Genomic DNA, 26919 nt, shown 5'->3' with positions numbered 1-26919 from the left:
ACAATCATCAATGACTTAATAAATCCATGAGGAGAATGATTTAGGAGAAAACATTGTCACATGCTCAGGTCGCTTATTAACTACAAAGAAAAAAATGTCCTTTTATACTGCAGAAATCTTTTTTTTTTTTTTTGGTCAGTGATCAAATTCGGGTCCTTGCGCTTGCGAGGCAGGTGGCAGACCCACTGAGCTAAATCACTGGCCCTAAACTGCAGAAATCATGAGTACACTTGGATGTAGTCTACTTGGAATGAATCTTTAAAAAATTATATGTCTTAAGCTACTGTGATAAAAACAGCATGGTACTGGCAAAGAAACAGACCCGAGGATCAGTAGAATAGATTAGAAGATGCAGAAACAACTTCAGACATACTCAGTCATCTCATCTTTGACAAAAGAGCCAACCACCCTCAATAAATGGTGTTGGAAAAACTGGATTTCAACCTGCCAAAGATTAAAACTAGACCCCTACCTATCACCATGCACTAAACTAAGATCAAAGTGGATTAAAGATCTAAATATTAAGTCAGAAACACTAAACCTGTTGGAAGATAAGTTAGGTAGAACTCTTGAAGACATTGGCATAGGAAAAGACTTTATGAACAAAAACCTCAGTAGCACGGGATCTAACATAAAGAATCAACAACTGGGATCTCATCTTATTAAAAAGCTTCTGCACTGCAAGAGAAACCACCAACAGAGCTAAGAGACAACCTACAATGTGGGAAAAATTTTTTAGCAGCTGTGCCTCAGACAAAGGACTACCCTCTAGAATATATAAAGAATTGAAAAAAATCAGACCCTTCAAATTCAAAGACCCAATTCAAAAATGGGCATCTGAAATGAACAGACATTTCTCAGACAAAGAACTAAAACCAGCAAATGAATATATGAAAAAATGTTCAACATCACTGGTCATTTGAGAGATGCAGATGAAAACAACACTGAGATTCTACCTCACCCCAGAAAGAATGGCTGCTATCAAGAAATCAACCAATAACAAATCCTGGCGGGGGTGTGGGGAGAAAGGAACCCTTCTCCATTGTTGGTGGGAGGGCAGACTGGTGCAACCTCTGTGGAAATCAGTATGGAGATACCTCAAAGGACTAGGACTAGAGGTCCCATTTGACCCAGCTATTCCCCTGCTGGGGATCTTCCCCAAAGAATTAAAAGAATCATACCACAGTGATATATGTGCGCCCGTTTATAGCGGCACAGTTTGTAATAGCTAAAGCTTGGAAACAGCCCAAGTGCCCATCAACTGGAAACTGGATAAAGAAGATGTGGGTTTTTAAATAAAATGGAGTACTACTCAGCCATAAAGAACGAGAAACTAGAGACATTTATAGCTAAATGGATGCAGATTGAGGTCATCCTCTTTTTTTGTTTGTTTGTTTTTGGTACCAGGGATCAAACTTGGGACCTTGAGGTTGCCCGGCAGGTGCCGGAACCACTGAGCTAAATCTCCAGCCCTGAGGCAATACTCTTAAGTGAAATAAATAGGACACACATGTGTAAATACCGAATAGTTTCTCTAGTGTGAGCAACTGAAAGTGTAAATAAGGATTAAAATGATTAAAATGAATAATTGATAATTTGAAATAGGAAAAAGTCCAAAGGCGTAGGGGTAGTGGGAGGGGAAGGGGAAAGGAAAGAAGGGAAAGGAAAAATTATAAGAAAAGAAAAAAAATGGAAACAAAATCTATGTAAATAGGGAAGGGTGGAGGGGGTGAAGGGCGCACAGGTAATCGGGAGAAAAAAAATAAGAACCAAGATATATCATGTACAGGTACAAGCACCCAATGATAAATGTAAACGTATTGCATGCCTAAAATGTACCAATAAAAAAATAAAATTAAAAAAAAATTATATGTCTTGAGGGCCAGGGATTTAGCTCAGTGGTTCTGGCACCTGCCTTGAAAGAGCAAGGTTCCAAGTTTGATCCCCAGTACCAAAAATAAAATTATATGTCTTGAAAGAGGAAAAATTTCAAGAAGTGAAAATATTGTAGATAAAAGGAAACTATAGAGACTGGGCAATAAAAAAGCAATGCATAATCTCTAGACCCTGGGTTGAAAAATAAAAAGCTACAAACTGTAAAAAAAAAAAAAAGCTACAAACTGTATAGTATAAAGACATCATTGGGACAATTGATGAAGTTTGATTATGAAGTAATTATTGTATTGTAACAATGTAATATTTCTTGAGTGTGATAATTGTATTGTGATCATTTAGATATGTGATGTTTTCAATTTATTACCAGATGGTTAAGAAAAAAAGAAGTGTTGGAGGGAAAGCAGAAAATAATTGTAAAAATACAAGCAGTTGGTGGATCTAAGTAAAGGATATGTAAGTATTCATTGTGCTATACTTTCCATTTTTCTGTAGGTTCAAAATTTTCAAAACAAATGGTTGAGGATGAAAATCAAGGTTTGAAAAAGGGCAGAAACCAGTAGTGAAGTGAGCCCTCTCTCCAGCTTTGGAGCCACCTCTGGGACCTGGCCTGGGCAGTGAGCTTCAGATACTCACCTTTTCATCTCCAGCATCCTGGAAAGTGCCTAGAACATGTAGTCATAAAAGGTGCACAAAGAAGCACCCCAGTTCTCAGGGAGGAAGGGCTAAGTCAGCTCCAGGTTCAGAAAAATCAGGATGGCAGCCATGGATATCAATTTTCCAGGCCTTCGTGTTGCTGGAAAAACCAGATGTGGACTACAACAGCATCAACAGGGGTGACACCAGGGCTTGTTCCCTAGCAGTACCCTTCTGGTCTCACCTGCCTTCTTGGCAAGCCAGGGAAAATTTGCAGGGCTGTATTGGCTGCTGTCCTGCCTCCTAACATTGTCCCTGGAGGGTCCATGAACCTCAAAAGTTTGGAAGACAGTAGTTGGCCAGAGGGGCTGACCTTCAGCATGGCTACACCCTCCACCAGCTAGGTTCTGAAATCGAGAGACAGCAGATGGAAGGTCTCAACTGCAATTCCAGGTCCACTCTCTGCCATTCAGCATAGGGTTCTAAGGGGCACATGGTTGGCAAGGTGAAGTCCTCCCTACTGGAAAATTCTCTGAATCCATAAGGAGGGGATATAGCAGCCTGAGCTACAGCTGCTACACACAGCTAGACACACCCTTGCCCTTAGTCTCAGTTCCACCAAAGCACAGAGAATTTCCTGTTCCTTTTCCATGATTTCACAAGCTGCTTGCTCACTCTTGGGCTCCTGTTAGAAGTCTTTTTATCCTGCCAGAAGCCAGACAGCTGACTCCAGGTTCTCCTGGTCAGCACCATGGCCAAGACCCTTAGTGACCATCTGCTGAACACTCTGGAGGAGCTTGTGCCCTATGACTTTGAAAAATTCAAGTTCAAGCTGCAGAACACCAGCCTGGAGAAGGAGCATACCCGGATTCCCCGGGGCCATCTCCAGATGGCCAGACCAGTGAGGCTGGCTACCTTGCTGATCACCCACTATGGGGAGGAGTATGCTGTGAGGCTGACTCTGCAGGTCCTACGGTCCATCAACCAGCGCCTCCTGGCAGAGGAACTCCACAGAGCCACTGGCCAGGGTAAGCAGCCCAGCTCACCTCCTGGCCCAGCACTGGCTGCTGGCTGCTGGCAAGAGGAGGGGAGGCATGCTTGGGCTAGAACTCTCTGCTTGAAGGTTAGGAGTCTCCCATCCACCACAACCTGAGCAGCTTGAGTCCAGCACATTCTGTCCCTCTCTCTGGCCCTTATAGAGGTGTTAGTAAGGCTCCCTCAGTTTCCTAATGGTTTCTTTTTTAAAGGCTAAGATTCGGACTGTAAGAATCAGGAGAGGGAGGGGATGGGCACCTGTTTTTAGAGAATCATTTATTTCATTTACAATTAGCACTTGTGCAGACAAGTGTATTAAAAGGGCTTGCAAAGCAATCATATTAACAGGTTGATGTATAATGTTCTCATTGTTATCCACCTAATTTCAGTTTAATATTTCCCTTTAACATACTTTATAAGGATATTTAAAATTTCTTGAGAATTTTCTTTTTCTCTCTCTTGCTTGCTCTTCCTTCTTTTACTATCTTGATGTTGCAACTTTCTTGTTTATTACAGTGTGACCAAAGAATATGGCCTATTTAGTTTCTGCTTTTAGAGACTTAGTTTTTGAGTCACTTTTAAAAAAATTCTCTTTCATATTCGAATTTTTATTCCATTTCTTGACTTTAAACCTATATCAGAAATACTTTCCAGGAATTTCTATAAGGCCAAACAGTTTAAATAACATGTCTGTAGTCTGTGAGAGTCAGGGAGCCTAGTAGAATTTCAAAATTACTTTTTCATGATATAAAACTTGATTGTTAGCACCTTCAGGGGTTCTCACCAGTTCTTGAACTAGTTTTGGTACCTTACATCTATCTAGAAAGCCAACAGCAAACTGTTTCAAACCATTTTAAGAGCGTGTGTGTGTGTGTGTGTGTGTGTGTGTGTGTGTGTTTTGCTGGGGACTAAACTGAAGGCCTCAGGCATGCTAAGCACAATGTGTTCTACCACTGAGCTACACCTCCAGGCCCAAAATATTACTATTAGCTTCCTTAAACCAAAAACTAAGGTACTAATTACAGATTGTCTTCATTTTCTTGTGTAGACCTTGGAATTAAGCCTTTCCTGTTATTTCCACACAGTAAACAGTATCCTGAAATTTCCAAACAAGCTGGATTTTTGTTGTTGCTATTGTTAAATTACCATTTACACATTTCTGTGTAAGAATTTTCTTCAGTTTATGCAATGAAGGAAAAATAAAAGAATGATAAGCCTTGATTTCAAAATATCTGTGTTGATCAAACACCTTCATTCTTTTTATGGATTGATTTTATAAAAAGTGAAATTTGTATATCTGTAATCATACATAAATTTACATGAATAGCCAGAGTTTAAGTTATTTTATTTGAAACAAGATCTTACTGAAACAAGTTCTCCTGCTTAAAAAGTTTGAAAAATACTACTTGAGAAAAATATAGCAAATCATGTGTATATTCTTTTTTTTTTTTTTTTTGGTACCAGGGATGGAACTCTGGTCCTTGCACTTGTGCAGCAGGAAGCGAAACCACTGAGCTAAATCCCCGGCCCTCATGTGTATGTTCTTACCTTGTGGCCATTTACTCTTACTGGCTAGGATGTTCCACATTTTACCTGCTATAATTCCTGATGGGATATTCTCATTCTCTCTCTCTCTCTCTCTCCCCCCCCTCCTTCTCCCCACCCCCATCCTCCAATAATTCTGGGCCCTGAGTATGGGATAGCTTCATGTCTTTGCATCTGGTTGTCTTTACAGAACTTGGGACACAAGAAAGTTGCATTGACATTTTGGCAACATATTCTGGGGAGAACAAGCCCAAGAGCCTGAAGGTACCAGATGGCCCAGCAGGTGATGAGCATCGGCAAAGTGGCAATGGGGCAGCCAGCCTGATGTCCAGCCAGACTGAGGCAGTGAAGGGACCTCAGAAGAAGTCTCAGGGAAAACGGAGAGACCCAAAGGGCCCCGAGGGCCTGGACTTGCAGGGTAAGCTGTGGGCTAGGAGTGCAGCGCTGCCGACCAGGAGAAGCCCAGTGCCCACCCAGTCGCAGCCAGGGAACAAGGAGAATGGGGTGAGCACCCAGCTCCGGAGGAATGCCAGCTCAGCAGGAAGGCTCCAGGGGCTCTGCACTGGGGCCCTAGGGAGGAGAGAATCCAAGAAATCGGAAGTATATTTGCCTTCAGGAAAAAAGCGACCCAAAAGTCTTGAACTTTCCTCAGAAAAGGAAGGACCTCCAAATCCAGAAACTCTTCTTACCTCTCTTGAGGAAATGAGAAATGGAAATGCAGACTCAGCAGCCACCTCCAGAGTAGGGGCTGCTGTGACTCTAGAGAATGGCTCCAGGAATCCAGAATATTCCATGGTCATGGAGGAGGGTATATCCAGGATCACACTTTCCAGGGCATCTTTGGCTAGAGAAGAAAAATCTACAGCATCCTTTGAGGAAGAAGGAACTGGATATCCAGACACTCTGGGAAAGATGACAGGTGGTCTGTTTCACAAGTCCTCAAATCCAGAAGTACTTTCATTTTCAGGTGAGAAGGGAGCCTGGAATGGAGAAGACCTAGTACCCTTAAGACTGGTGGCCTGTAAAGGTATTCCCTCCACCACATTTTCTTTTATCCCAACTGTATTTATATCACTGGGATACCTGGGTACCTCTTGGGATTCCCTCTGGTCCTGGCTATAGACCCTAAAAACTACATATAGGCACATCCTTGCAAAATGCTGCATCAAAATTCAATTCATTCTTGGATCCTCAGAAGTTCTTCTTTAGATTTCATGGGGCCTAGATTGAGAACCCAGAAAAGATTGAGTAAAAATATCTTCTTCCCACAATTACTCCAAGACAACATGTCACAGGGCTGAGATTCTACTATTTGCCTTTCTCTGGGAATAGAGTAGAGCCATTCACCAAAATCCTAGGTCTCTCTTACTAAAGAATTAGTCCTCATGATTCTGTCTGTGAGTAATAGAAACCCAAAAATTACAGTAGCTGAAACAACAGAAGTTTGTTTCTCTTTTGCACAAATGACATGCAGGTTGGTCCAGGATAAGGCCATGTGCCAGGACCCCAGACTCCTGTTGTTCTTCTGCTCCACCAAGTTTGCTCTGAAACTCATAGTCTCAGATAGTAACATTTTCATTCCAGCCAGCAAGATGGAGGGAGAAAAGGGATTGCTTTGGAATAGTTTCTAGGAGTTTCTAGAAGCTGCTCATGACACCTTGTTTACATCCTTTTGGCTAGAATACCTCAAATGGGCACTTCTAACTGCAAGGGAGTTTAGGAAGCAGGCTTATGGGCAGCAGTTAATTCTGTCACAAGGGAGGATGGGAGAATGGCTCTTGGGAGCCACTAACAACTGTTTACAGGTGTGATGTGAATTCCTGGGGTAGCAAGGTTAGGAGGAGGGAAGGACTAATTGATGGCATGTGTTTCTGTTTCTTCTTGTGTCCTGTCATTTCTGTGTTAGTCTTGGGGTAGATCTATTCATAACCGTTACATCTTCATGCCAAGGTATACCCCCTTTAGCCTTACAAAGTCCCCTTCTTTGCTTTCATTTAATGCTTTTTGAACTTAAATGTGTGCAATGATTCATTTGCTACTGGATTCAACACATGCATTTCAAATGTTTACCATGTATTCTTCCAGGAGCTGGGGATCAGTCTGAGTGAGGCATATGAGTCATTATCCCCTGGGAGCTCCCACTGGAGCTTAGTAGCCTGAGGTGGTTTTAAGTGGCAAAGCAAATGCTGTACTGGATGCCTTCTTTCATTTAACCCACTAGATCCATGCCTATTCAGGAGGAAGGCACAGGTTTTACATATGATCTTAGCCAAAAGGCCAAGAAGCAATAGGAAGGCATAGGTTTTATAGCAAAGGGTTGTGGGTCTTTCCTAGAATAAATCCCAATCCCAAGTCTCAGAAATAAACTTGAGGCCTGTCCCTTAGCTCTTAGTATCTGCTCCCTCAATGAATGGAAGTCAGTGCAGGAAATGCTAAGTGGTCAGATATAACCAAGAACTCACGGCATAGGTTCTCTCTCCTAAACATCTTGGGATTGCCCACTCAGGAGATTCTTCTACTGCTGTGTCCTCAGGGAGGCTACAGGAGGAGGCTGCATGTTCCCTTGGCCACACCCAGGAAGGAGATCAGCTTGGTGGTACCTGTGTGCATGGTTCCTGCAGCGGTCCTGTTGCTTCTGGAGACTCTCAGGTCTCAGGCAACAGCTTGCCCAACTGCCCCCAGTGCCAGGCCTTCCTGGCAAGGAAGAGCTCTGGAGGTGTGAGTCCCCAGGCCCTGCTACAGTGCCAGCGCCACATGAAACAGGAACTGCTGCTCTTCTGTGAGGACCATGGGGAGCTCATCTGCCTCATCTGCAGGCTGAGTCAGGAGCACCAAGGGCACCGGGTACGCCCCATTGAGGAGGCCGCCTTGGACTACAAGGTAAGTACTGCTTGTCTGGGACCCTTCTCTGCCATGCACTTGGACATACTGGCCTTCTTCATTTCTCCAATCACTCTGGGACCTAGGTGTACTAGCCAGGACTCTTGGGCTGTAAATGGCAAAAACAATACAAACCAGGCCAGCAAAGGAAATTGAAAGATTTTGTGTTCAGAAGCCCACAGGGGAGGGGAGTGTGTGCCTTCAGGTATGGCTGTATCCAGGAGCTTCCAGGGGGTCACTGGAACTCTCCCATATTACCTCTTGGCTCTGCTCCCCATTATAATGGATTCATTCTTCCTCCTTCATGAATACTTCTCCTTATGCTCCTGGAAGCAGATTTTCTCCTCTGGAGTTGACAGTAGCTAAAGCAGGAGCCAAGGGTAAGCATCTAAAAAATGTTCTTTCTCCAGGAGCAAATTCAGAAGCAGCTGGAGCATCTGAAGGAGCTGAGGAAATCTGGGGAGGAGCAGAGATCACAGGGGCATATGAAGACGGCACGCTTCTTGGTAAGGCTGGGAGCATCCTGTGGCAGGTCCTTTCTCTTTCACACCTACAGAAGGAAAGAAGGGACTGAAAGTGAGTAGGAGTCCATGAGATTTTTTTCTGGTTCACAGGGCAGCAAGGATGGTCATCTGTTCTTGGGGAGCAGGGAGATAACAGCACCCAAGGCCAAGCTTGCCTCAGTAGAGGGAGACCACCCCAGCAGGGACAATCACCTCCAAGGACCCTGCACATTTTCTCATTCTCACCACCAAAGGGTTCATAGAGACCAAAGGCAGTGGCTGTCACCAAGGAATGAGATTGAAGAAAGGAGAGGAAAACCATTTTAATTTTAAATTCTCTATGACCGTGTGTGTGTGTGTGTGTGTGTGTGTGTGTGCGCATTACGTGCGCATTACTGAGAATTGAGCCCAGGGCCTTGGCACTGAGCTACACCCTTGCCTCCTCATACCTTTTTACATTTTGAGACAGGGTTGTTGTAAGTCACTAAGTTGCCCATGCTGAGCTCAAACTTTCAATCCTCCTGCCTCAGCCTTCCAGAGTGCTGAGATTACAGGCATGCACCACCATACCTGGCTCCTCTGTATTGTTTTTACAATTGCTATCTTTTTTTTGGTACGGGGGATCGACCTCAGAACTTTGTGCTTTTGAGGCAGTTGGCAGCACCACTGAGCTAAATCCCCGGCCCACTGTCTTTTTAATATAAAAACCACACTGATTCTTAAAATGAAAATGCAAAACATTTTCTTTAAACTGTGGTTTTGTGACACCATACATTTTACTAACGGCATTCTGTTGAGCTGGTAGTGTCCAGCCTTTTGGATGTGTAAGTTGCTTTCACTTTTCCTGGACCCTATTCTACAGAGCCTCGATTTGTGTAATGCATTTTCATTGGTTGGATCCTGTCTCCCTCTGGTTCCCCAAATTCTGACAAGTTGGTACCCACCATACCCCATTGAGTCAAAGGGAAAGATAAACAAAGGAAAGAATGAAAGTGGGCATTTGGCCCAGGTGTCTGGCTTTGTGGACATTCCTGAATTGTAGGAATATGAAAATTTCTTCCTATAATCCCACATGACTAGAACCTTGTGGATGGAGCAGAGGTCAGAGTATCCCCAAGGAGGTCAGGCAGTAGTACATAGGCCCTTTTGGAAAACTCAGATTGACAAATGGTTCAGCCTTCCCTTAATACACTACAGAGTCCTTTTGCTCTTCCTCTTTCTTCTTTTTTCTACTTCTTTCCATAGTCCAAAAAGAAAAAAACCTTTTAATCATAGGGATGGGGACTCTTTTTTTCACAGCAGAATGCCAACCAATGCAAACAGTATAAAAGAATGATTGTATTAGAAAATTTCCATTACACAGATACTAGTATGATAGTTGACAGGCTGGGATTATTAACTGGCACTAAAATTTTTAGAGGAAGATTGTTAGAGAACAGGATATTTATTCACTCTCAAGGTACCATTCCCCACATACAGAGAGGAAATAAAGGAAATAACGTAAATTTATAATGGAGAAATCTGGTAGACCCTTGTTTAACCAAGTGACCAACTGAAGTCTAACAATAATGGCAGTTGACCAACTGGATATTCTTTGCTTCCAGATGAGATGGAATAGGAAAGGCATTTGGGATTAACTAGTTTAATTAGTTTTCTTGCCCAAAATGCTTAACATGAATTTAATCAGAGGCAAAATTATCAGTTTTAGAATATAAACTAAACATGACAACTGACCTATCTTCTTCAAAAAAGAAAACAATCATCATCCTCACCAACAATGACAACACCAAAAGATGAGGAGATATCCTGGGTTCAAAGGAACTAAAGAGAGATGGAGATGTAGCTCAATGGTAGGGCACCTCCTTGGCATGCATGAAGCTCTGGATTTAATCCCCATACTGCCAAAACAGAAGGAGGAGGAGAAGAAGAAGGAGGAGAAGAAGATGGGGAAGGAGAGGAGATGATGGAGAAGGAGATGAAGGAGAAGAAGAGGAGAAGGAGGAGGAGGCAGAGAGGGGGAGACTAATGTCTCCCTAATTAGTCCTGTCCTTTTAAAGCCAAAGTGTTAAGACTCTTAAGCCTAATGTTTGTTGATCTGAATATCCCTTTCCCCTTTGGAGGAAGAAATGGGTTCCCTGGGACCATGTCACCTCTCTGAAGAAGCTTCCTGAGGACTAGGAGAAAGAGGATGACAGAAAAACCAATGGTTGATCTCTGCATGACAGTAGTGGAAGCTTATAAATAACCATTTTCTCTGTGGCTCTTCACCTGGTGTTCTGCCTGCATGTGCGTGTGCATGCAAGTGTGTCCTAATGTTGTCATTTTATAAGGACACCAGTCCTATTGGATTAGGGGCCCATCCTACCCCAGTAGCAATTATATCATCTTAATTAAGTAAACCTGCTTGGACTCTAACTTCAAATAAGATCACCTTCTGGAATACTGAGGGGTTAGCCCTTCAACATATAAGTTTTAGAGGGGACAAAAATAAACCTGTAACCCCAGATTTCAGAGCATTTTCCAAGAGCTAGCCCTTCTAACCCTGTCTGTTCTGGAAGGTTCCAGCCAATACTGCCCTTGGCTCTAGAGTCCAGGCCTCCAAAAGGCTGAGGAAGCCTGCTTTTAATCTACCTCCAGGAGGTCAGCTGCAGGCCTCCCTAGACACACATGTCCACCCCACTGCACAGACCTCCTACAACTAACTCCCTGTCCTCTGATTTCCAGAAACAAACTGAAACCCAGAAGCAGAGGGTGCAATGCCAACTGGAGCAGCTGCATCGGTTTCTCGAGCAGCAGGAACAGCTCTTTCTTACCTGGCTGGAGGAGCTGGGCCAAACTATTGGCCGGGTGCAGGAGACCTATGGCACCCGGGTGTCCCAGGACATTGCCCTCTTTGATGAGCTGATTGGAAAGCTTGAGGCCAAGCAGAGACAGTCAGAATGGGAGCTCATGCAGGTGAGTGATCTAGGCCTGCCTTCCCCTGCCAGCTGGGCCCAGTGAGATGACTCAGACTCTCATCATTGCCATCACCTCTACCTAAGCAAGGGCGCCTCTTTCAAAGCAAGGGAGTAAGGCTCTGGAGGCCTGGGTGTGGGCTTGGTTCTGGTGAGCTACCATGCTTCTTGGCTCCGACCTTTCTGATGAGGTCTCTTGGGGATCCAGGGTGGTGCACCATTAAGGTGGCTCTAGCATTGTCCAGAAGAGATGTGCAGGGCTCTTGTGCAGTTCTACAGCAGGCTCTGGAAAGGGCACCACCTAGGTGATTAGAACTAGAATTGAAGAGAGATGTTTCTGCTACCTGATGCCCCAAGGTTGAGATCCCTGGTGAGGGCAGGGAGAAGCATAAAGACCAGGAGCCCAGGAGGAGAGGCCAGGATCATTCTGGCCACCAAGAGACTGGTAATGAAAGCTTCCCTCTTTTCTCTCCTAGGACATCGGAGTCACCTTGCACAGGTACAAAGAGTCCCTGGTGTTCCCTTTGGTATCTTGCAGAAGGCATTTGGGTGAGACAGTCCTAGGAGGGACCTGAGTCTGTTATTTCTGTGACTTAGTCCTTCCATTTCCTGCAGCTTCTTGAGGCTCTTCCTTGTTTTGTGTAGGGAGAACAGGAACCTGGCCAGGATGTGGGGAGGGAGCATTGGAGGGAAGGCTGGGAAAAATGAATGAAACCTTCACTTTATGAAAACTGCCCCTGCAGAGCTGTCTATGGATAGCCTCCAGGGAAGAAGTACTTTCTAGGAGTCTCTGGGGAGACATTTGGAGTTGGGCTATACACAGAAGGCAATATAGGTGAGGGTGGAACTGTCACTTGGAAAACTTTATACAAATCTTGTGTCTGTCATCCACCTCCAGAACTTTTTCACTTTCCCATGGGAAACCCTGTACCATTAAAACTAGTTGGGCCAGGGATTTAGCTCAGTGGTTCCGCCGCCTGGCCCTAAAGCACAAGGTCCCGAGTTTGATCCCCGGTACAAAACAAAAACAAAAACCCTAATTTCTCACTGCTCCATCACCACCCCCTGAAAACAACCATTTCAGTTTCTGTCTATGAATTCTAGTACTCTACATAACATAAATGGAACTACACAATATTTGTTCTTTGGTGTTTAGCTTTTTCCACTTGGCATAATGCCTTCAAGGTTCATCCATGTTGTAGCATGTGTTAGAATTTTGTTCCTTTTAATGGCCAAAAAAATACTCTGTTGCATATGTATACCACATTTTGTTTACCTATTCATCTGTTGTGATAGAATTTGGATTGTTTCTACCTTTTGGCATTATGAATAATGTTGCTGTGAACATGGGTATACAAGTATCTGCTTGAGACCCTGCTTTCAGTACTTTTGAGTGTATACCTAAAAGCAGAACTGCTAGATCATATGATCATTCTATAGAGATTTTTAGGAACCACCACATTTTTTTTCCACAGTGGCCACAAGATTTCACACTTCCACCAACAGTGCACAAGGGGTCTAATTTCTCCATGTCCTTGTCAACATATTTTATTTTCTATTATTTTTGTTGTTGGATTTTTCTTGTTTTTGTTGGTTTTGAGGTGGGGTGGTGGGAAAGGGTTCAGGCTATATCGTTCAGGCTGGTTTTGAACTCATTACATAACCCAGGCTGCTCTCACACTTGTAGTGATTCTCCTGCCTCAGCTTCCTGAATACTGGGATTACAGGAGTGTACAACCATGCCCTGCTATTTTGTTGTTTTTATAATAGCTACACCAGTGGGTGTGAAGTGGTATTCCATTATGCATTTGTTTCTCATTTATTATCTTTTATCTCAACAGAAAAAGAATAGAGAAGTGTGGTTAATTTAACATAGAGAATTCTGGTAAATGATAGCAATACCAATTTAAGAGCATTATTTTAACTCACTGTCTTGATATCAGTAGTTCTTAAAACTCCCCAGTAGTTGCCAGTCTGAGACTAAAGTTAAGGACCAGTGTTCAGAACTCTAAGTACAGTGAGGACTTTTCTTTGCATAGTTCAGACTGGGCTGGGTGTGTCCCATGGAGACTGCAATTCATTTCTAGCTCACAGGGACTCAGGCCACCCTCTCTCTTCAGTCCTCCCTGACTGACAGTTTCTTGTCTCTAGAGCCAAGATGGTGACTGTCCCTGAGCCATGGGCCACTCCTCCAGAGGTGAAAGAAAAGATCCATCTGCTATACCAGAAATCAGAGTTTGTGGAGAAGAGTATTAAGTACTTCTCAGGTAGGTGGGGCTGTGGGAGGATGGGAAGCAGCTGCTCACCTTCTCCATGGGGGTCTGTGGAGCCCAGATCACCCTTGCTTCCCTCTTACCTCCCACAGCCTTTATGACTAAAGCCTTTACATCACCTTCTGTTTGATTTGTTCCTAGCTGGGGGAATCTAATTTGAGCCTCTTTCTGTTCCCTTTCCTGCTTTTTAGATACACTGCGGTCTGAAATGGAAATGTTCAATGGTGAGTATGGTGGCAGAAGTGTACACTGACCAGGTGCTGTTGATTTCAGGGACTTGTTTTGGAAGAGAGAAAAGCACCTAGAACAAAGGCAGGAGAAAGGTCAAGGGAGGCTCCACAGCTCTGCATAGTCTTTTTGTACCTGCCTCTTTGGCTAAGTTAACTCACTAGACCACAGTCGCCAAACTGGGTATGGTTGGCCTGGGAGGCCAAGCTAAGATGTCCGGCCCTAAGCAAGGGGATCCTTGTCTTTCCTTGTTGCGAAGATAGTGTAACTTAGGTCCTCTGGATGGGAATGGCAGGACCTTTTCTTCCCATCTCTCTCTTTTTTCTCTCTGTAGTTCAAGAACTGACTGGTGCTCAGGAACATGCTGGTAAGTGTCCAGATCAAGACAAGTAGCCTTGGCCTCCTGGGATCCTGTGTGCCCCCACCACATCTAGAAGAGCAGCCCTGTCCTATTTCCCGGAGGTAGGGAGAGCCCTAGCAGGATGTTGTCCATGAACCCCCAGATAGGTATTCTAATTCTCTTTGCAGTTGAGGTGTTCCTGGATCCAGCAACTGCCCATCCAAACCTTGTCTTCTCTGATGATATGAAGAGCGTGAGATTGGGAGGCCAATGGGACAGGCTGCCTGACAACCCAGAAAGATTCGACAGCTGCATCTTCACCCTGGGCTCTCCCAGATTCTTCTCTGGTTGCCATTACTGGGAAGTGGAGGTTGGAAACAAGACCGCATGGGTCCTGGGAGTATGCCACGCTTCCACAAGCAGGAAGGGGAGTGTGACTCTGACACCAGAGAATGGCTACTGGGTGGTGATGATGATGAAGCCAAATGAATACCAGGCATCCACCATTCCTCCAACTCACCTGCGAATGAGTGAGCCCCCCAAACGTGTGGGGATTTTCCTGGACTGGAAGACTGGACACATTTCCTTTTATAATGTGACAGTCAGATCCCACATCTATACATTCACCAGCTTCTCTTCCTCTGGGCCCCTTCAGCCTATCTTCAGCCCTGGAACACATGATGGGGGGAAGAACATAGGTCCTCTGACCATCTGTGCAGTGGATGGCCAAGGACCTCACTGAATGCCCAAAACTGTACCTCTACGCCATCTCCTGGCCTTGCATCTTGCATTCAGGCACTCAGCAGTTACCAACTGAATACCTACTGTGAGCCAGCTGCTGCTATAGAGAAGGCAATGAATAAGAAAATAGTCCCAGTGCCAAGAAATTTACCAAATCATAGCAGAGGTAAGGTAGGTATGAGCCTGAAAACGATTTCTGAACAACAATAAAAAAAGGTTTACCTGCGGCTAGCTGACCTAACTGACAAAGAGCCACTCCCAGCTCATCCCCGCTCCCACCTCTAACACATGTCCTCCTTCATTGTCTTTTGGTCTCAGTGTCTGTATCCAGTGTACTTTTCTTTTTTTTTTTTTTGGTACCGGGGATCGAACTCAGATCCTTGTGCTTGTGCAGCAGGCGGCGAAACCACTGAGCTAAATCCCCGGCCCCTCCAGTGTATTTTTCTATCCAATCATGTAAACTAAATGTAACTTCCTCAACCAATGAACTGATGTTAAATGCCTTGCTTCTATATCCCCATCCCTTTTCCCTTGACCCATATAAACCCTGTTCACTGCCAGCTCCGGGCTGATCGCTTTGTGGAGAAATCCCCGATTGGTCCATCAGGATAATAAAGCTGTACACTTGCCTCCAACCTGTGGGTTCATTCTCAATTCTTCTTGGCCTGATCCTGCTATACCACTAAGAGTTGCCACACTGTGGATTACAAGTCTGCCATTACATTTGGTGTGTTAGCTGGGAAGATCGACTGTGCTAATTGATTAAAATCACCAGTTGAAGCCCTTGCAGAGGGAGTGGGGACCTCCCCTGCCCCTCAACAGAACAACGTGCCCTCAGAGATTTCTCTGAGTATCCTCGGAGGACTGGGGACAAACTGCTCACCACCTTCGGTTTTCTGGACCCAGAAGGAGTAAGGATCCTCATCTGGTTTAGTCAAATTAGTCATTGGATAAGGTAAGACCCCTGGGGGCACCCTAGTTAATTTGTTTCATCCTGCCCCGCTCAGGCAGAAGGAGGGCTTGCCCACCCCTCTACCAAAACAAACATTTCTCACTTGTTTTTGGTTTACTTTCAGTTTCTGCCTACTAGCCTGAAAAGAGAGAATCCCTGGGAAGGGGGTTGGAATGTTTAACCTCTGAATGCCTAGAGAGTGCGATTATGAATGAATGCAACTGGATACTGTCCTTATTACCTGCTCTGTGTGGCTCCACAGGGTAGAGAGGAGCGATCCCTCTTGGACCTACAGAGTCTGATTGAGTTTGTCTGTGATTTTGTGGACGTGTATAAGAAAGGCCAAGTGGACAGGCAGGTCTGTGCATGCCCTACAGAGGTCCCGAGTCGCGCAGAAGACGCTGAATCACCCCACTGCAGACAGGCAGCCACCTGGTTCCACACTACAAAGACGCAGAGGACACCAGACCACCAGACCACCAGACCACGGTACTGAGTCCCGCTGCTCCCGGCCCAGAGGTAGGAGCTTCTGAGCTGACGTCCCACTGCTTCTGGTCCAGAGGAAGGGGATTCCCAGTCACCATCACTCCCGCTGCTTCCAGCCCAGAGGAAAGGGCTTGTGGGCCACCTTCTGTCCCGCCGCTCCTGGCCCAGAGGAAGGGGCTTCTGAGCCACCATCCCTCCCACCTCTCCCGGCCCAGAGGTAGGGGCTTCTGAGCTGCCATCCCACTGCTCCTGGACCAGAGGAAGGGGCTTCCCGGCCACCATCCCTACCACTGCTCCCAGCCCCTGTCCCACCTCTCCCAGCTCAGAGGAGGTATAGGCGCAGGCACCAACAGTTCCCCCGCCCAAGTCAAAATGAGAAAACACTTAAATAAGTCTCAAAACCAGACTTCCAGATCACCTACAGCAACCCTAAAGGGAAATGAGATGGAACACTCTGATACTCAACCACCTGGACCCACTGAACTGGCAACAAAAGGGGATCTGGAAAAAATGAAATCAGAAATAATTTCTCAGATAACAGGAGAAACTGTGCCCCTAGTGCAAGACATGATTAATAAATCTAGAGAGGAGCTCAGGAACATGATGGAATCCCAACATAGGAAACAAATGGAATCCATAAAACAGATGCAAACAGATTTCCAGGACATGAAAAACTCCATTGAAAGTCTGTCTACACAGCAGAATGAGCCAATGTGAGGACAGAATTTCAGATATAGAAGATAAGATTGCAATTAGTGACCAGGAAAAGAAAAATTGCTTCGAAATTATAAGGGAACATGAGAAATCAATCCAGCAGCTGCTAGATGATGCAAAGAAGAATAACATAAGACTGATTGGAGTCAATGAAGAAACAGGAGAGAGTGCAGGTGACATAAAAAAATCTCTTCACAGAAATAATGGCAGAAAACTTCCCAAGCAGGGGAGAAGAGCTTGACATACAGATAAGTGAGGCATATAGGACTCCAAATAGCCTTGATCAAAAAAAAAATCTACACATAGGCATATAATTGTTAAGATTCCAGAAACCCAACAGAAGAACAAAGTTCTACAAGCAGTTAGAGAAAAGAAACAAATCACATACAAAGGAAAGCCCATCAGAATCACAGCAGACTTCTCAACACAAACCATCGAGGCAAGAAGAGCTTGGAGTGACATATTCCAAGCCCTAAAAGAAAACAGCCTCCAACCCAGATTGATGTACCCCGCAAAACTATCTTTCAAAATGGATGGAGAAATAAGATACTTTCATGACAAAGAGCACCTTAGGAACTTCGTGAATACCAAACCAGCACTCCAAAGAATTTTACACAATAGCCTAGGAACAGACATTGAGGATCACAACCCCAGGAAACAAATCAGGATGAACCCATCTGGCATGACAAGAAATTAAATGTAAAGGGGGAGAACCCGACAAAAAGAAAAAGTCATGGCAATGACAAGTCAATATGTTTCAGTTATAACCATCAATGTTAATGGTCTCAGTTCACCAATCAAAAGAAATAGACTGGCAGAATGGGTCAAGAAGCAAAATCCAACAATATGCTGCATACAAGAAACACACTTATTTCAAAAGGAAACTCATAGACTGAAAGTTAAAGGGTGGAAAACAATACTGCATGTGACAGGAACCCGAAAAAAAACAGGAGTAGCTATCCTCTTTGCAGATCAAGTAGATTTCAAACCAACACTGATTAAGAGAGATGAAGAAGGACACTACATCTTTGTAAAGGGAAGAATCCAAGAGGAAGAGATGACAATCATAAATATCTATGCACCAAACACTAGTGCGCCCAACTATATAAAACAAATACTAACGGACATGAAAAGTCATATATGCACTAATACAATTGTAGTGGGGGACCTCAACACCCCACTGTCACAAATAGATAGATCAACTAGACTAAAAATAAGTCATGAAATACTAGAACTCAATCGAACTCTTGAACAAATGAACTTAACAGATGTTTACAGAGTCTTCTACCCCACAAAATCAGAATGCACATTCTTCTCAGCTGCACATGGGTCATTCTCCAAAATAGACTACATACTCACACAGAGAACATGTTTAAGTAAGTGCAAAGGAATTGAAGTTATCCCCTGTATATTATCAGACCATAGTGCGATGAAATTGGAGATCCATAGCAAAAGAAACTCAAAACATTTCATAAACACGTGGAGATTGAACAACCCACTTCTGAATAAACAATGGGTCACAGAGGAAATTAAAGAAGAAATCAGACAGTTCCTTCAATTAAATGACAATGACAATACAACATATCAGAATCTATGGGACACAATGAAAGCAGTCTTATGAGGGAAATTCATAGCAGTGAATATGCATATTAGGAAAACAGAACAAGCCCAATTAAATAACCTGATGCTGCACCTCAAGCTTCTAGAAAAAGAAGAACAGGACACCCCAGAGCTCATACAAGGGAGGAAATTATAAAGATCAGAGGAGAAATCAATGCAATGGAGACTAAGAGAATGATACAAAAAAATCAATGGAGCCAAGAGTTGGTTCTTGGAAAGAATCAACAAAATTGACAAACCCTTAGCCAACCTTGTCAGAAAAAGGAAAGAAAAGGCCCAAATCCATGCAATTAGGAATGAAAAGGGTGAAATTACAACAGACCCAGCAGAAATCCAGAGGATCATCAATACCTACTTCCAGAACCTATACGCCAATAAGATGGACAACACAGAAGAAATGGACAGATTCCTAGATACATATGAATTACCAAAGTTGAATGAAAAATTTAGTTTAACTGAATTTTAACTTAGTTGAACTAAAAATTCTGACCCAATATCAACCAATGAAATTGAAAATGTAATTAAAAACTGATCAACTAAGAAAAGCCCAGGCCCTGATGGCTTCACTGCTGAATTCTACAAGACATTTAGAGAGGAACTGCTGCCACTACTGTTTAAACTCTTCAATGAAATTGAAAGGGAAGCAATACTCCCAAATTCATTCCTGGAAGCAAGGATCACCTTGATCCCCAAAGCAGAGAAAGACCCAACCGAAAAGGAGAACTATAGGCCAATCTCACTAATGAAAATAGATGCAAAAATCCTTAATAAGATAATGGCAAACTGCCGGACTCCAGCTCCAGTGGGTTTAGGTCCTGAGAGGAGGGATGGAGTCAGCGATGAGAGAATGAGACCGACACTGAGTGGAGGGTCAGCAGCTCAGCTTGCCTGTCTGTGTTATACTGAAATCACTTTACTTATATATGTTTTGATTACACAAGGATTTGGTAAGCATGTGGGTCCATACACAGTGTGTTCTCAATCAGAGTTAAAGAGCAAGCTGGTATCATCTAAAAAACTATTTTAGACCACCCAGTTCTAGATACTCTTCCTGGTGCTATGTGAACTCTTGCTAACTTATCAGATTTATTTTTAAGGAACAAAAAGCATTTTAGAAAGGTCAGGCTACTTCATTAGGCCAAGTTTCGTCAGATCTCATTGTTGTGTGCCCTGCCAGTGTTGGCCAAGGGCGACCAGGTGCCAGACAGTGGGGCGCCTGCGTCATGAATTTGTTGATGTCCCAATCTCCCTTTGTGCAGTCAGGGCATATGGATGTCACGTCCCCACTACTCATGGACGTATGAGTGAGGGGGTTTTCTGTAAATGCATTTACAATTTCTTCCTGTAATCCCGGCCTAGTAACCATTTCCGAAGCAATGACTTTTATCCTCTCAGTGATTTCCTGGGGAGCACAGCACCGAGGTAACCACTACCGTGGAAAGCGAAAGCAAAGGACAGAGTCATGGTTTCAGCCACAGTCTAGGTTTCACTGGAGCTGTGTCAAGCAGCGAGATTGTAACCATGGCCTGTGCCAGCAAACAGAATGCAGAAGATCATCAAGAAGATCATACACCCTGATCGAGTGGGATTCATCCCAGGAATGCAGGGATGGTTCAATATACACAAATCAATCAATGTAATACACCATGTCAACAGAGCCAAGGACAAAAACCATATGATTATCTCCATAGATGCAGAAAAAGCATTTGACAAAATCCAACATGCATTTATGATAAAAACCCTACAAAAAATTGGAATACATGGTCTCTACCTCAAACTGATAGAAGCCATCTATGAAAAACCAACAGCCAATATCATACTAAATGGTCAAAAACTGAAATCCTTCACACTACAATCAGGAACAAGACAAGGATGTCCGCTATCACCACTCTTGTTCAGTATAGTTCTGGAAACATTAGCCACAGTAATTAGACAAGAGAAAGAAATAAAAGGAATAAAGATAGGAAATGAAGAAGTCAAATTGTCATTATTTGCAGATGACATGATACTCTATATAGAAGACCCAAGAACTCCACCAAAAGTCTTCTAGACTTAATAACCAAATTCAGTCAAGCAGCTGGTTACAAGGTCAACACACAAAAATCAATAGCTTTCCTCTACACAAATGACAGACTCACTGAGAGAGAAATAGGGCAAATAATTCCTTTCACAATAGCATCCAAAAAACAGAAATACCTAGGAATCAACCTAATGAAAGAAATCAAAGACCTCTTCTCTGAAAACTATGGCACTCTGAAAAGAGAGATTGAAGATGATATCAGAAAATGGACAGACATCCCCTGCTCCTGGGTAGGAAGGATTAATATAGTGAAAATGGCCATACTTCCAAAACTGCTATATAGATTTAATGCAATTCCAATTGAGATCCCAGCAGCATACTTCATGGACCTTGAGAAAACAATCCAAAAATTCATTTGGAGCAAGAAGAGACCCAGAATAGCAAAAGCAATTCTAGGTAACAGAGACATGGCAGGGGGTATCACAATCCCCAACCTGCAACTCTACTACAAAGCTACTGTGATAAAAACAGCATGGTACTGGCAAAGAAATAGACCTGAGGACCAGTGGAACAGATTAGAAGATGCAGAAACAATGCCAGACACACTCAGCCATCTCATCTTCGATAAAGGAGCCAAACACCCTCACTGGAGGAAAGATAGCCTCTTTAATAAATGGTGCTGGAAAAATTGGGCTTCAACTTGCCAAAGATTAAAACTAGACCTGTATCTCTCACCATGCAGTAAACTAAAATCAAAATGGATTGAAGATCTAAATATTAGAATAGAAACTCTGAACCAGTTGGAACAGAGGTTAGGTAGAACCCTTGAAGACATCAGTGTAGGAGAAGATTTTATGAACAAAACCTCAGTTGCCCGTGAACTAGCACAAACAGTCAACAAGTGGGATCTCTTCTTATTAAAAGGCTTCTGCACAGCAAGAGAAACCACCAGCAGTGTGAAGAGACAACCCACAATATGGGAAAAAATCTTCACCTGCTCTTCCTCAGACAAAGGTCTACTATCTCGAATCTATAAAGAACTTAAAAAGATCAGACCTCCCAAATTTAAAGACCCAATCCAAAAATGGGCGTCTGAAATGAACAGACATTTCTCAGACAAAGAAGTAGAAATAGCAAATAAATACATGAAAAAATATTCAACATCACTGGTCATTCGAGAGATGCAAATGAAAACAACGCTGAGATTCCACTTCACTCCAGAAAGAATGGCTGCTATCATGAAATCAACCAATAACAAATGCTGGCAGGGCTGTGGGGAAAGAGGAACCCTGCTCCATTGCTGGTGGGAGTGTAGACTGGTGCAACCACTGTGGAAATCAGTATGGAGATACCTCAAAGAACTAGGACTGGAAGTCTCATTTGACCCCACTATTCCTCTGCTGGGTATCTTCCCCAAAGAATTAAAAGAATCATACAACAGTGATATATGTGTGCCCATGTTCATAGCAGCACAGTTTGTGATAGCTAAAACTTGGAAACAGCCCAAATGCCCATCAACTGGAGACTGGATAAAGAAAATGTGGTTTTTTAACAAAATGGAGTACTACTCAGCCCTAAAAAATGAGAAATTAGAGACATTTATAGCTAAGTGGATGCACATTGAGGTGATACTTTTAAGTGAAATAAATAGGACATACATGTATAATTACCGAATAGTTTCTCTGGTGTGAGAAACTGAAAGTGTAAATAAGGACTAAATGTGTAATAGGTCATGTGAAATAGGAAGAAAAGGGGCAAAGGGGAAGGAAGTGGGAGGGCTAGGGGAAAGGATAGAAGGGAGTGGGATTAATATGAGAAAATGGAAAAATAGGAACAAAATCTTTGTAAATAGGGAGGAATGGAGGGGTTGAAGGTAGGGCTGGGCAATGGTGAAAAATAAGAACCAAGAGAGACTATGTAAAGGTGCAAATTTCCAATGATGAATGTCATTATATTGTATACCTAAAATGTACCAATGATTAGAATGAATAATTGATAATGCAAAATAGGAAGAAAAGGTCCAAAGGGGTAGGAGTAGTGGGAGGGGCAGGGGAAAGGAAAGAAGGGAAAGGGAAAATGATGAGAAATGGAAAAAATGGAAATAAAGTCTTTGTAAATAGGGAAGGGTGGAGGGGGTTAAGGAAGGGGTAGGAATGGGGAAAAAATAAGAACCAAGATGCATTATGTAAAGGTACAATTCCCAGTGAGAAATGTAATTGTGTTTTATACCTACAATGTACCAATAAAAGAATTTAATAAAAAATAATAATAATTTTATATTGCCCTAGTAAATAATAATATTAGATTGATTTCAGAACACTGAACATTATCTTTGAGAAATAAATGTAATTTTAATAACAAGATTTAGAAAAAAGAATTCAAAAATTTTATATGTTAAATTGCATTTTTTTAGTTCTATGTGACAATGACCATCTTTTATGCTAAAAAGGCATTTGTAAATCTATATATTGTCTACTTATACCCTTAGATTAAGGTCTGATGTTACTTCAAATACATTTATATCTATTCACTAATCAGTTTTTAAAAATAAATGCCATCAAATTTTTGAAAATTGTTCTATTTATCATTCTTCATTTTAAGATAAGCAAGCGCTCTACCACTAAGGTCTACCCCTAGCCCTTTCATTTTTTGACACAGGATCTCATTAAGTTGCCCAGGCTGGCCTTGAATTTGTGATCCTTCTGCCTCAGTCTCCCAAGAGGCTGAGATTATAGGCTACACTACCACATCTGGCTAGATTTTATTTTTAGTTACTAAATTGAGGCTTGCTCATTAAATGAAGTGAGACAATGTAACAATGTTTAATCTCCTTTGTTCTCCTCTCCCATCCAGGAGTAACTGTTTTAATAATCCAGTGTGTATTCCTCCATACAAAGATACACAGGATGTTTTCTGGTTTTTCCAAAAATATAATGATACCTTATTTTTGGAAATAGTGACTTTGTAATTTTCTTTTCATTAGATCTATGGCCATCTACATATGGCTCTAATCCATTTTTCTTCACAGCAATTTCCAGAGTATGAATGCACAAATCTATTAAACTATAGCCTTACTGATGGATATACATGCAGTTTCAGTTTTTGTCATTAGCAAGAATTCTACCTTGAAACTAGACAATAGACTGCCATGGTCAAAGGGCAGATACCTGTACCTTTAATTTTAATATATATTACAAGATGACTTCATACACCTCACTACCAGCAAGCAGAAACAGAATGCCTATTTCTCCATCTTTTTATAACTTGACAAGTGAAAAATAGTGTATTATTTTGTGTGTGTGTGTGTGTGTGTGTGTGTGCATGTGCATATGTGGTACTGGGGATTTGAACCCAGGGCCATGACAGATACATCCTTAGCCCCCTTTTTAAATTTTTTCATTTTGAGACAAGGTCTCACTAAATTTCCCAGGTTGATCTCCAATTTGCAATCTTCCTACCTCAGCCTCCTAGAGTCCTGGGATCATAGGAGTGGAGTGGTTGAGTTGCCTGGTAGTTCCTTTAGAAATGGCTTGCCAATTAAAAGTATTCCAGGTCTTTCTTGCCTCAAACAAAGAATTGGACAAGACATGCCAAAAATGGTATCAAAAAAGTTTATTTGAAAAGTGAGGGGTGAAAGGTTAAGGGGAAAAACTGGCTCAGCAGAGTGAATTTGGGCTGAACAAAAGGATAAAAGCAAACATAAAAGTAAACCCTGGTGTAGAAGACAAAGAGTGGGCTATCGTTAAGAGTTACAATAGCCAGCTGCTCCTGGCATTTGTGTCATTACCTGTAGTCCACATCTCTGGGAAAGCTGAAGTTCTACAAATGGGGTTCCTGGGAATTATTTGGCACTGTCCTGGGATTGTGTAATTGACATGTCCTGCTTATTTACCCTGCCAGCTTTGCCACCTCATGTCTTATGTATCAATTGTATTCTTTTAAAGTGAAAATACTGACTATGGTAGTAGTGTGACTACGCATCTTCAGATGTTAATTGAGTCTTCCTCCTTCCTGAAATGGTTGTTCATAGCATTTTGCCACAGTCAGACAAAGATGTCATAACACAAAGGCAGTGATGGGGATTTAACAGCAAAAGAAAGGACAGGCTGGATACCTACTTGCATTCAGCTGGGACAGTGAAAACCCAGAAAATAGAAGTGACAGTAAACTACCATTGTTTCCTGTGTATCTCAGTGCAGACACTAGGTGGAGGTGAGACCAAGCCGCAGGAGCAGAGAGAGGAGGGCATTAATCATACCAAATCCATGGGCCCGGGGATTTAGCCGCCTGCCACGCAAGGGCAAGGACCGGAGTTTGATCCCCAGTACCAAAAACCTCCTAAGCAAAACAAAATAAAAAAATAAATGTGTGTGTGTGTTTTTTTAAAAGCATACCAAATTCATTAGTACTAAATATGGAGATACTCATAAACACTGAGGGGAGAAAAAGTAACAGGCTTATATTTTACTTCTATTTTAGTCTCCTGTTGTGGCTCAATTTTAAACTTTCTGTCCTCTCTAGTGTTTTTTATTATTAAATTGCATTTTTGTATGCAGAGCTAAGGAAGGACAGGGATCTTTTTCCTCCAGAATATACAACTTTAAAGGCAGCACCACCTATTTCCGAAAAAGTTGAAATGCTATCTTTTGAGGTCCTCATATATTCAATTTTTGCACATATAATTATTTTCTATTGTTCAGTTTGTTTACTCATACTTCAAAACACACTGCTTTAGGCCGGGGATTTAGCTCAGTGGTTCTGGCGCCTGCCTCCAAAGTGCAAGGTCCCGAATTCGATCCCCGGTACCAAAAAAAAAAAAAAAAAAAAAAAAATACTGCTTTCAGTAAAGGGTTTTTAGTACATGTTGCTATCTGGAAAGGCAGGTATTTTTCATTTTTTTGTGTGTGCCACAATTGTCATATATTTTAAACCATGCTTAGGTTAGCTAATTGGTGTCAAGAAAAAACATTAGTTTTTATTTTTGTGGGACTGCATAACCTTTGTTCCTTTTTCTCCAGCCCCATTGTGATTAAAATGTGAGTTAATGGATGGAGATGCTTGTTAGTCTAGGGACGCTAGATAGGGATCTGTAACAGACCTAGAGTCCCAGAGTAAACTACTCAACTCTTTGTTTATCCGGAACTGATATTCCAGGCACCACAATTGTTAGAACAAGCTGCAGATGTCTGCTAACCATCAATATGTGACAGTCGACCACTAACCTTTGTCCCCTTTTCTTTAATATGTTAACTTCCCCCTCAACCCCCTATAAAAACAGCCTCGGATTCTGAGCCAGTTGCCTCTCTAAGCTATTTTGCTTCGGGAGTGCCGTCTGTTTCCCAACTTGTCCAGTGTGTTCCTTCCCGGGTGTTCTTCGCTGTAGTCAGCTCCTTGGAGCATTTGGTAAGGCTCTTGGTCCTACATTCTGAAGACACCGCTGGGATTCCTGGGTGTGCTTCACTAGTCAGCTCCTCGGAGCGTTTGGTAAGGCCCTCGGTCTTACAATTTTTACTTATGTCTTTCTGCTAGAGGCTGTTGTTACATAGAGGAATTAGGCAAACCTGCCCAAAGGTTGTCCCGACTCCAATCAGTGTCTTATTGGGAACGAACCGAGTATAAAAACAATCAAAAACAAAAGTTGTTCAACGTCTCTGTGGGAGGCTAAAATTGAGAATGGTGACAGTCGGAGGAGGTCGGACTAGGATTTCTTATGAAAGAAAGCAGGCCCTGGCAGTAGTTATTAGTTGGTGTAGCTTTGCCCTACGCTCTGCACCGCTGCAAGGCACTGTAGCGAGACGCCTGGCAACCGGCGGATTCCGGAAACGACCACACACTTTCGCCGCCTACACTCTACCTGCACTAGCCCGGATGCAGGACGATCGCTCTCAGACTCGCACCGACCTTCCTGTCTGAAGAAGAACCCATTTCCGGTAGCTTCTCAAACCTGCCTCGCCTCGATCGCCACCACCTGGTGATCTTCTGTTGGCTGTTTGGAACCAAACTACGTTTCCCAGAGAGACCTGGAGCCAGTCTAACCACATCTGGAGTACTGCCAGCAAGCGAGGGACTGGTGTCAACTTTCTGCTTTCCGATTCCGAG

The 26919-nt window shown here is 42.9% G+C and overlaps 1 protein-coding gene and 1 long non-coding RNA gene across 2 annotated transcripts; one reads left to right on the top strand and one right to left on the bottom strand.

Moving 5' to 3' along the window:
- The first annotated feature begins 3184 nt into the window (after positions 1 to 3184).
- Mefv (MEFV innate immunity regulator, pyrin) lies at positions 3185 to 15682 on the top strand. Its single transcript, XM_013065547.3, has 10 exons — positions 3185 to 3557; positions 5300 to 6076; positions 7643 to 7989; positions 8400 to 8495; positions 11217 to 11447; positions 11923 to 11945; positions 13598 to 13713; positions 13911 to 13943; positions 14282 to 14314; positions 14476 to 15682. Exons 1-10 carry the CDS (start codon positions 3281 to 3283, stop codon positions 15027 to 15029), a joined length of 2487 nt encoding a protein of 828 aa, XP_012921001.2. The 5' UTR covers positions 3185 to 3280; the 3' UTR covers positions 15030 to 15682.
- LOC110345757 (uncharacterized) lies at positions 5583 to 26845 on the bottom strand. The gene is made up of 4 exons (XR_015447963.1): positions 26675 to 26845; positions 14808 to 14955; positions 5799 to 8539; positions 5583 to 5679 (listed from the first exon to the last, which is right to left on the bottom strand). It is a non-coding gene; the product is annotated as an uncharacterized LOC110345757 (long non-coding RNA).
- Between the last annotated feature and the right edge of the window lie 74 nt (positions 26846 to 26919).

The sequence above is a fragment of the Heterocephalus glaber genome, unplaced genomic scaffold (genome assembly GCF_053883595.1).
Source record: "Heterocephalus glaber isolate CG9 unplaced genomic scaffold, H.glaber_assembly_v1.0 deba00001781, whole genome shotgun sequence".
NCBI lineage: Eukaryota > Metazoa > Chordata > Mammalia > Rodentia > Bathyergidae > Heterocephalus > Heterocephalus glaber.
Note: the sequence above shows the minus strand (reverse complement) of the source record. Positions and strands in the feature narration are given on the sequence as shown.